Raw genomic sequence first — 10675 nt, 5'->3', positions numbered from 1 at the left:
TGCGGCTGCGGTTGTGCTGGGAAAGACAGGCCCGTGGTCCGGCCCCCACCCTCACCCCTGCCCCAGCCGGAACTGCCCCCCCCCCGCGTGCCTGCTCTTCACGCCTCCCAAGGCGACAACACCATCCTGGGCCCCCCAGGAGACACTCCACGCTGGACGTGGGCCCAAGGTTCTCTCTTGGTTGCCTTGCAATGGGTTTGTGAAGACAGGGAGGGAGGTTCTGCTGGGCCCAGAGGCTAGGGTTGGAGGCCTGAGGGGGCAGCACTGGGCCTGGCTTTGGAATTGCGGTTTTCTTTGCCTAAAAGACCTGGACCCCAGTCTCTGCATGGCCCCCTACTTCTCCATCATCCCGGTCTCCACTCCAGTGTCTCTTTCTCAAAGGAGACGTTCCTCCAACCAGCACAGCACTTCTGCTGCCCCATTCTCTCTCTCTCCCCCAGGAACATCGCTCAGATGATCAATTTCTTCAGAGCACCTTCCACAGTCCGAAATGATCCGAGTCCTCTGTCTCCCTTATAGATGTTCTGACTCTCCCACTCAAATGTCAGTTCAAAGCAGATATTGCTTACCTTGTTCATCCGCATATAGTAGATGCTCCGTGAAGGTTTGTTAAAGGAACACACAAATGGCAATGGATCAGAGCTGAGTCCTAGAAGCTGGGGATGGAGATGGCAGATGCGGGTGGGGCTGGGCATGGGTTGGGTGTTGGGTGGGGTTGGGTTGTAGGGTCAGGGTTACTTTTAGGTTTAGGTGGCCCTTCAGGGACTTAGGCACAGGGTCCTAAGTGTTCGGCCTGGGGCAAGTGATCACTTGCCTGGGCAAAGTTAGGGCTGTAGGGGACTGGGGTCAGCATTAGGGTCAGGGGCTGGGCTGGGGGGTCGTTGCTTCTCTGTGTAGACAAGTAGGCTGGGAGAAGTGGGTCAGGGGTTAAGATTCCAAGGTCTGAAGGCCTCAGATCCACGACTGGATTTGCCAGACAATGGGACATGGGGGAGGGGCTGGTTAGGTAGCCAAGAGGGGAGGGGGAGGGACAGCCATTGTCCCCCCCAGGTCAGTGTGGCCCCCGGGGTAATCAGAAGGCAGGCCAGGCCGGAAAGGAGCGGCCTGTTACGGACCGTGACCACTGTCAGATCTCCTCCTCTTTCTGTTCTAGTTTTTTATTGAGATAAAATTCACGTGCCATAAAATTCACCCCTTTAAAGTGTACAATTCAATGGTTCTTAGTATATTCTCAAGGTCGCAGCAAACATCACCTCTAATTCCAGAACATTTTCATCACCCCAGAAAGAAAGCCCTGGAACCCGTGAGCAGTTGCTCCCCACTCCGTTCTCCTTTCAGCCCCTGGCAGCATGAATCTACCATATTTCTCCGTGGATTTACCTATTCTGAACGGTCCATATAAATGGAATCATACAGTAAGTGGTCTTTTGTGTCGGGCTTCTTTTGTTAGGCATAATGTTTTCGAGGTTCACCCATGTTGCAGCCTCCCCCGATTTCAGCCTCAGTCCTCCCATCTGGGAAATGGGGTAGGACTGTACTAGGGACGCGGGAGCCAGAGGGGACCTTGAAGCGTGGTGGGCGGGCATTTGTAGGGAGGTGGTCTGCTGCCCCCGTGTGGTGCTCAGGAGAACTGCAGCTCCCAGCACTGGGGCTGGGAAGGGATTAAGGGGTGACAGCCTCCACCCCATCCCCAAGACCCCACCCTTACCCGCAGAGCCCTTGAGATCTCAAGGCTTCTAGGACACCATCCTGATCTCCCTCTCTGCCTCCCACCATCCCTGAGACTCCCCAGGCCCCATTTGCTGAATAATAATAATAATGTCACCCACACATGAAGTTCTAATCTATTCCGGTGTGAAGCGCTTTACTTACATCGTCTCATTAATTTGCTGCAGACTGAGGTTGCTACTGTTGTTATTCGGGGACAGGAAACCACAATGGTTAATAACCCAAGTTTTCGAGTTTGGAGGCACTTAGTTCAAGTCCCAGTTCTACCGCTCACCTGCTGTGTGACTTTCGGCATGTTTTTTTTTTGGGGGGGGGTGTCTCTTTCCTCATCGGTAAGTGGGGTTGATAATGATGGTCCAACCTCATGTGGCGGCGGAAAGGATGAAGGGCTCAGAGCCTGGGACAGAGGAAGCCTCTGTGAGTCTACATAGCTGATAGTATCAACCAGTGATGTGCTGGTAAACGTTTAACAACCGGCTCTCGGGGGGGGGGGCCCGGGGGGGGCTTAATTTTGTAGCATTTGCCAATTTCTGTGGTGTAAATTTTCCCACCACGGCTAATTTCAAGCTACCAAGGTGCCATCACTGAACGCGTTTTTTCCGGGAAAAGATGCACAGTAGTCCATTACATATTAGTTTCACTATGCAGATACAACAGATGTAAATAACCTCAGGATCACAGGTAATAGTAAAACGTAGCGAAATAATTAGAACATGATGAATATTTATCACCTTTGTTTTAAATATTATTTATTTAATTTATTTTTATAAATTATTTTTTTATTATTTATTAATTTATTTATCATTTATTTAATTGTATGTTTGCATAATTTAATTTTTAATAACGCTGTTTAACCACCGGTTCCAAAATTCCTGAGACTGTAACAGTTCAGTTGAGCCGGCTCCAGGACACTGCTGTTATATCATCACACCTATTTTTTAGAAACGGAAACTGAGGCTCAGGAAGGTGGTGAGACACACCACGGCAGGGTATGGACCCCTCCCAGGGCTGTGTGATTCTGGGGCCAGGGCTACGCATGCCCCTCTTTCTTCCATCCCACCCTGGTCTAGAGGGCACGGGTGGTCCCCACAGCGCTGTGTGACCTCAGCAAAGCCCTTACCCTCTCTGGTCTCAGTTCTCCCATCCCGGGAGCAGCCGCGCCCTGCAGGCGGACACCTGCACAGGGTTCCTTTGTACCCGCTTCAGCCCTGCCAGGAAGGCAACGTGCGGATCCCCCCCTCGCTTTAGAGACTGGGAAACTGAGGCCCGGAAAGGGCAAATGCCGGCCCTGAGTCACACAGCTGGACAGAGAGAGCCCTCAGACCCCAGCTGGGGTGCAGAGAGAGGAGACTGCCGCCCACAACCTTGGGGTCTGGAGTTTTCTGGGAGGTGGGAGGCAGCATTGCTGGAGAGGTTGGTCACCCTTCTGCAGCGGCCCCGCCAGCACACCATCCCCCGGCACCCTTAGCCCAGAAAGACGCAGAGACACACAAAAAGAAGACGCTGTGTCCCCACGGGCTTCCTGGGCCCCTTGACCAGGGAGAGGGTGGACTGGCAGGGAGAATGTGAACAGCACGGGAGGCCTGGTTCCTGCTTCTGGGGGCTTCTCCGCCTCTGCCTCTGCCTCTTTGTATCCCTTCTCTTCACAGGTCTCTGCGTCTCTGTGTGTCTCTCTTTGTCTCTTTCTGTCTCTCCCTCTGTCTCTTTCCTTTCGTTTCTCCCTCTGTCTTTTTGTCCGTCTGCCCTTTGGCTCTCTTTGCATCTCTTTGTGTCTCTGTTTCTCCCCATCTCTTTGTCTCTCTTTCTGTGTCTCTTTATCTCTGCGTCTTTCACTATCTTTCTCCGCGTCCCTGGCGCTCTGCCTTGGCGTTTCTCGCCTCCTCTCTTTCCCGGTGAGTCTCGACTCGCCTGTGAGAACACGCTCCCCATCAACGCGCCCAGACCTGCCTCCGCCCCCAGAGCCCCGGGCCGGCCAGGGCCTGCGCCTTTAAGGGCCGGCGGCAGGGGGCGGGGTCCCGGCGGCCCCGCCCTGCCCGCCCCTCCCCCTGACGTCCCTTCCTCCCCAGCCCCTCCACCGCCTCCCTCCGCCGCCGCCCGGGCCGGCTCCGCGCCCCCTCCCCGGCCCCCGCCCGCTCGCCCGCCGCCCGTCTGCCCGCCGCCCCCATGGCGCCCCGGGCCCCAAGTGCGCGGGGCCACTAGGACCCTCGGCGTCCCCTTCCCTCCCCCGCCCTGCCCCCTCTCCCGCGGCGCGAACCCGGGTGTCCACGGCGCCCAGCTTTTGAGCTCGCGTCCCCAGGCCGGCGGGGGGGGAGGGGAAGAGAGGGGACCCTGGGACCCCCGCCCCCCCCCACCCGGCCGCCCAGTCCCCTGGGACCCGGAGAAAATGTCTTCGCGGACGGCGCTGGCCCCGGGCAACGATCGGAACTCGGACACGGTGAGTGGGGCTCGGCCCCTTGGGGAGCCCGGCCGGGTCCAGCCGCCGACCCCCTCGGCCCGCAGTGCCCCTCGCCGCGCGAGCCCCTACCCTCATTTCCCGGGTCCGGCGCGGCCGGCCACCTCCCGACCCCCGCCCGGACTTCCAGGCCTCTCGACCCTCCCCCACTCCTCAGCCCAGCCCGACCCCTGGGGGCGCCCCTCTCTCGGGACCCCTCTCTTGTCCCTTTGCAGACCGCTTCCGCCCGGGTCTCTTCCCTCCAGGAAGCCCCCTCCCCTGCTCCCAGGAGCCCCTCCCTTCTCCGGAGGTTCTTAAGCCCCCTCCCCTCCAGGCCGCCCGCATCCGACAACTCGCCCCCTCCCGGATTTACAGCGCTCCTGACCCCAAGGCCCAGCCCTGGCCCTCTCCCAGGAAGGCCTGGCCCCCTCCTGCCTCTGGCTCCGGCCTTCCCCGTCTGGATCTGGGTGCCGGGCTCCCCAGGAGCCCCCCTCTCCTCATTCCCAGCCCTCCGCCCCTCCAGGGTCTTCCTGGCTCCTGTGGGCACCCTCCTACAGGAAGCCCGTTTCCACCTTTCCTGGGCCCAGGGCCCTTTCTTCTCCTTCAAGGTCTCTCCACTCCCAGGCCTGGTCCCCATCTTCCAAGCAGCCCTGCCCCTGGATTCCTGGCATCCTGGGTCCCCCCAGATGCCCCCCGGACCCTGTCTGGTCTCTTCCTCTCCCAGGAAGCTTTGGCCTCCAACTTCCAGGCCCCCAGCCCAGTCTCGGATTCCTAGGCCCTGGACCAGTCTGACTCCAGGCCTGGTTTTGCCTGTGTTAACTCCTCATCTTCAGGCAAGCCCCCTCCCCGTGCCCCCGACCCCTGATTCCCTCCTAGGCCAGTCCGCTCCTCACAGGACACCATCTCTTCCCCTAGCTCTCCAGGCCCCCATCCCTTCTCCTGCCCAAAGGCCTCTCTCTTCCTTGCTGGAGGTCTGGCCTCCCAGAGAAGCCCCCTCCTCAGCTTTGGAGGCCTTCCCCAGCTCACCAGGCCTGGCCCCAGATCCTTCTTCCAGAAGACTCCTGGCCTCCAAGCCTCTGGTCTGGCCCTGGCTCTAAGCCCTCTTCTCTTGGAAGCCGTCTCCCCAAGTTTCTAGGCCTCTTCACCCCCACAAGGCTCAGCCTTTTTCCTCTGGGCTGCCCCTGGCTTAGGAAGCCCCTTCCCTAGGATTTCCAGGCCCCCAGACTTTCTTTGGTTCCAAGGACTGCTTCTAGAAACCCCCTTCTTTGACTTCTAGGAGTTTCCTCAAGACCTAGGCTCCCCCGCCCAGGGATTCTTGGCCCCTGACTTCCACTGCCCTATGGTTTCAACCCTACCCGCTATACCCAGGCCCCCGTCCCTACACCACAGCCCAGAACAACCTGGGGAGACCCCCGCCCATTTCCCTGGTTTCTAATTACTCTCAGTGCTTCTCAAGACCCTCCTACCAACACATGCCAGACTCTTCCCCAGCTGGGGGCTTTGTCCCTTTACCCCAGGCCTTCTGCCAGGTCCCTGCCCCACCCCCCACCAGCCTCCCTCACCCCAGATCCCCACCAGAGAGATTTATCTCTGCCCCTTCATCTCACAGGACCCTTCCTCACGGAGATCTCCCCCCACCGCCCATCGTGCTATAGGCCAGCTCTGATTTGGAGTCTCCAATAAGATGCCCCCCCCCTCCCCCCCCGCCGCTCCAGCCACTACAGGAAGTGCCAGGGAGCCCACAGGCCTGGGTTCAAATGCTGGCTCTGCCACCGGTTTGCCCTGTGGCCTCAGACTGCTGGTTCTCCCTCTCTCAGCCTCAGTTTCCTGCCCTGGAAAATGGGGATGATCGCCTGAGCCCCTCTGGGGGTTACTCGATGTGATCCGGGTGAAGCCTGGCACCCAGGACACGCTCCACATGTGCTCGCTGCTATTGTGACTGTGGATATGAGTCAGATTCTCACCCCGGGGCTGCCTTAGTGTGGTGTGAGCTCGCAGGTCCCCTCCGTGCTGGGGACCTCAGTTTATTTATCTCTATATGGGGTTGATGATGGCACCTCCCTGTCAGGGATGTTTTAAGAAGCCAAGGAGATTATGTGACTTAGGCACAGGGCCAGGAATGTGGTATCTGCTATTATTATTATTTATTATTATATTGCTTTGATTATTCAGACAAGCATGGGTTCAAATCTAGTTTCTGTTCCTCCCTAGCTGGGTGACCTCAGGCCAGTGACCTCACCTCTCTGAGCCTCGGTTTTCTCATCTGTGAAATGGAGCTCATAAGCACTTACTCCTCCTTTTGTTGTTCAGATCTGTGCGTAATGGGGATCTGAGGACCCCTAATCCCCTTCTCTCGTCTCCTCCTGACTCTAGTGTATGAGACCTGCAGGTCAGTCCTGGGGGGGGGTCACCTCTGTCCCTCTGGAGTCTGGTGTTGCAGCACCCTCCCCTGCCGTCTGGTTACCATGACAACAGCCAAGTGGGGTCATGCTCCCCCACCCCAAGTTCCAGGCCCCCCAGCGCCCAGCCTCCCTGGAGATTTCCTAGCAACAGCCCTGGTGTTGGGGCGCCAGCCGGGCGGGAGGGAGCCGGGCCAGCTGGTGGTGCCGGCCAATTTTAGCTCCCACCCCCGGCCCCTGGGGGCTTTGTCACCCACTGCCCCAGCTGCCCCTTGCAGGGGTTCCTCAGCCCCGCTGCCTTCAGTGGGGTGCCAGCCCACCCCCGGTTGTCTCCTCTGGTGCCACCTGATGGCACTTCTTCTCTTGGCCCTTATCTCGCTGGGGATCCCAGGCCTTATCAGCCGGGATCTCCACCTCCCTTCCCACCCTCCCCTGGGAGGACGCCTGGGGTTGTGAGCATCCCAGTGGGGTGTGGGAAAGAGCTCAATGCTCAGGAGTCAGCAGGCCTGGGTTCGAAGCCCGGGCACTCTGCCCCGTCTGCCATGCGACCTTGGGCAAGACATTTACCCTGCGTCGGCCTTGGGGTCGCTGTCTGGAGAATGCGGATTGTAATGGGCCCCACGTCGAAGGTCTGGGTGAGGGCACAGAGAGTGGAGGCCGTGTGGTTAGGGCTTCAGCCGTGGTGGTTGTCTTTCTGCCCCTCGTGAAGCCACTGTGTGACCTTGACCAGGACTCTTCTCTCTCCAGGCCTCAGTTTCTCCTCTGGAATATAAGGCTGCAGGTACCGCCCTCATTGGGCTTCTGTGGGAGTTAAATGCAGAGGAGATGCTTATTAGCCGAGGACATGGCCCACAGTAAAGGCTGCTTAATAAAAATGATGTGGGCGTGTGAGGCAGCGTGCTGTGGGGTGGTGAAGAACATCAGCTCAGGGTAAACTGGGTTCAGATCCCGGCTCTGGGCCTCAGTTTCCCTACCTGTAAAATGGGGATGATGATGTGTTAATGGCCAGTGCTTATTAACCGTTGGTCCTCATCACTGTTAAGTGATCTGGCAGATTCCCTGCATGGAGCAGCCCCGGGCCCTCATCTGATTGCCTACCTGGCCCGCGCTCTTCCTCAGCTCCCTTGTCCTTCTGTCGTCCCCCCCCCCCCCAGCCCTGGGAAGGGACAGAGCGGGGTCTGAGCAGAGCTGTCGGGGCTGGGGCGTCTGGCTCCCTCTGTCGCCCGCACCCTGGGCCCCAGCGCTGAAAGGGAGGCACCGTCCCTGGGGCTCACAATCAGGCCAGGGCAGCCTGGAGCAGGCGGGTGACCTGCGGGGGAGAGAAGCCCAGGAGGGACAGGTCGGCAGGAACAGAACGTTGGGGACAGATAGGAGCGATGGCGTGGGAAACAGCGGGTGGGGCGCTGATGGAACTGGGCTGTTGCACAGGGCGGTGGGGGGCCGATCTAGGAAGCAACAGTGTTACCCAAGGAGGGTAACAGGGTGTGCAGCTAGAACGTAGGGCAAAATGTCACAGTTACAATGTTTCAAGTCATGTTGGGGGCAGTAAGAATTGGAAAAAAAGGTTAGGGGTAGTAAACTGGGAATACAATGTTGACATTTGGGTTTGGAGTAGATTTGGGGGGCTGGATGAGGACAGGGGATGTTGGAAGCAGCGAGGGTGGGATGGAGCCCTGGGGCAGGCGTGTGGGGCTGGAGCGTCAGGTCCAGATCGAGGTCAATGTTTCTTGGGGCTGAGGGCGGGGCAGCATTTCGAATGAAATTTGGTGGAGCTGATGGAGGTTCCAGTGATTAGAAAAGGAAGTTGGTGATGGACTGAGTGCAGAGAGGGCTGAAGGGGAGGCCTGATGCTGGGGCCCTGGAAGCTGCGGAGTGGGGGGCCCTCAGGTTTTTATTCTTGGAGGTGTCTTTTCATAGAGAGAGATGGAGGATCCAAAGGCATCGTGCTTCCCTCTGGCCTGGATTTGGAAAGGGTCACCAGGGACCAGTGGCCGTGGCTGGAGTTAATTGCCCCAGCCCCGGGTGCCGCTCAAGGTGAGATTCGAGGGGCACTGCCCGCCGCTCACGCTCCATCTCCCCCGCCCAGCATGGCACCTTGGGCAGTGGCCGCTCCTCGGACAAGGGACCGTCCTGGTCCAGCCGCTCCCTGGGTGCTCGCTGCCGGAACTCCATCGCCTCCTGTCCCGAGGAGCAGCCCCACGTGGGCAACTACCGCCTGCTGAGGACCATCGGGAAGGGCAACTTTGCCAAAGTCAAGCTGGCCCGGCACATCCTCACTGGCCGGGAGGTAAGTGAGGGGGTGGGCGTGGCTCAGGGCCAAATCCTGCAGCCCTTGTGCTTTGTGGCTGGGGGGGTGGGGGAGAGGTCAGGCTTGGCCCTCATGTTGCTTTGTGACCTCAGGGAAGTCCCTGACTCTCTCTGGGACAGATCGGAACATCTCAGATTTTTCCAGAATGACCCAAGTGGGAGAAGAGAATCAATTTCAGACATCCCTGAAATTGTCAGGAAATATATCCCAGGCAGAGCCATGGGTTGTATTTCTAAGAATTCACATGGCTTTTGTGTCGTAACCTGGGCTACCTCCCTGTTTTAATGATGGACTTTGGTTCCATCAAATCATCCAGTGATTTTGATGAGAATACATGAGGTTTATTTGAGTTCTCAATTACACATTGTCTCCCTCTTCCCACCTGGCCTTCCAGAGGGGGCCTGTGTACTGAGGATGGCAACATTATTGCAGATGGGCCCAAGCAGACCTTGTAACTAGATATCATGTCTCTAATTCACACTTAGTGGGAAAAAAAGATGGTGCGTGGGTTCATGACTCCTCTGCTCCTTCAATTTTAAAGAAAGTGACTAGAGCAATTTTTTCTGCCCTGGCGCTGTCTACGCCACACATACAAAAGACACCAGGCCCCAATGGTTTTATGGGCAAATTCTCCCAAACATTCCACTTTTATGCCAATGCTTCCAGAGACTGAAGAAAGACTTTCCACTGCCCAGCTGATTTTATGTGCTATTTCGTGGATGACTGCAAAACAGATAAGAAATAAAATTATGGGCTAGCCTTACACATGATTGCAGATGCAAAAAAGACAAGACATCAGCACATAGAATCTGGCACATCAGTTCAAGAAAGCTGTGTGATGACAGAGCTGGGTTTATCCCGGGAATGCACAGTTCTTTTCAAATTGACAATTTATTCACATCCTTCGCCACGTTCACAGATTCAAGGAGAGAAACCATATGATCATCTCAATACTGGCAGAAAGAGTTCTTGACAAAATTAAAAACCCATTGGTGAGAATATGGGGAAAGCTAAGGGACCCTCTCCCCTACAGAGAACACGTCATTCCCCTTATGTGGAACTTGAACATGATTCCAGGGGTTTCCGGGAGGACCAGCTTCTGAGGAAATAGGGCCTCACAGGGGAAGAATTCTGTAACCCGTGGATCTGGGGGTGATTTGAGGTGGCCCCAAAACCCTTTGGGAAAACTATAGACTTAGAGCTGATTAGGACTTTTAAAGGCCCCTCACTACTGAAAAACTTACAGTGCTCTAACCCCAGTGTGTAATTCAAAATAAAAACTACAAGTGTAGGGAAAGTTCAATAACATTCTGATTTTTCAAAAAAGACCTCAGCTGTTTCAAAACTATATATTTTTTAAGTTTTAAGTGTTTAAGAGGTGACTCTGTCAGGCTGCATATGTTCAAATCCCAGGCCACAAACTTACCAGCCATGTGACCTTGGCCAAGTGACCAAATGGCTCCGTGCCTCAGTTTCCCAATTTGTGAAATGAGGATAATCCTAGCCCTTACTGAGTTGTTGTGAGGGGTGAAAGAGTTCTCGATTGTAAAGCACACAGATCAGGGTCTTGCACATGTGACTGCTGTAAATGTTAGCTACGGTTATTATTTATTATTCCGCAAGTAGTACTTTCAAAACAAAGATGTGATGGGTGAATGGCCTGAGATGTCCCCACAAAGGGGCCCCCTCAAGTTCTCGGTCACCCTCACACACACTCACACAGGCCCCTGCAGCAGCCCCACCCAGGCTCCACTGTGGAATAGGGGATGTTTCCCTGTAGAAGTAAGGGACACGGTGGCAACAGTATGT

At 56.5% G+C, this 10675-nt stretch overlaps 1 protein-coding gene across 4 annotated transcripts in view; it reads left to right on the top strand.

The window, feature by feature from the left end:
• Positions 1-3837: 3837 nt before the first annotated feature.
• The window catches only part of MARK4 (microtubule affinity regulating kinase 4), a 28741-nt gene continuing 21903 nt past the window's right edge, over positions 3838-10675 (top strand). For 2 of the 4 annotated variants that reach the window (XM_087421561.1, XM_087421559.1), the window contains exons 1-2: positions 3838-4162; positions 8645-8845. In XM_087421561.1, the coding sequence (XP_087277687.1) occupies positions 4112-4162; positions 8645-8845 (252 nt within the window). In that variant the 5' untranslated portion in view covers positions 3838-4111. The remainder of the gene's footprint in view (positions 4163-8644; positions 8846-10675) is intronic. The other 2 variants (XM_087421560.1, XM_087421562.1) reach the window with 1 other exon arrangement.

This window comes from Ceratotherium simum, chromosome 33, assembly GCF_057802395.1.
Source record: "Ceratotherium simum simum isolate JZ-2026a chromosome 33, ASM5780239v1, whole genome shotgun sequence".
Taxonomy (NCBI): domain Eukaryota; kingdom Metazoa; phylum Chordata; class Mammalia; order Perissodactyla; family Rhinocerotidae; genus Ceratotherium; species Ceratotherium simum.
Note: the sequence above shows the minus strand (reverse complement) of the source record. Positions and strands in the feature narration are given on the sequence as shown.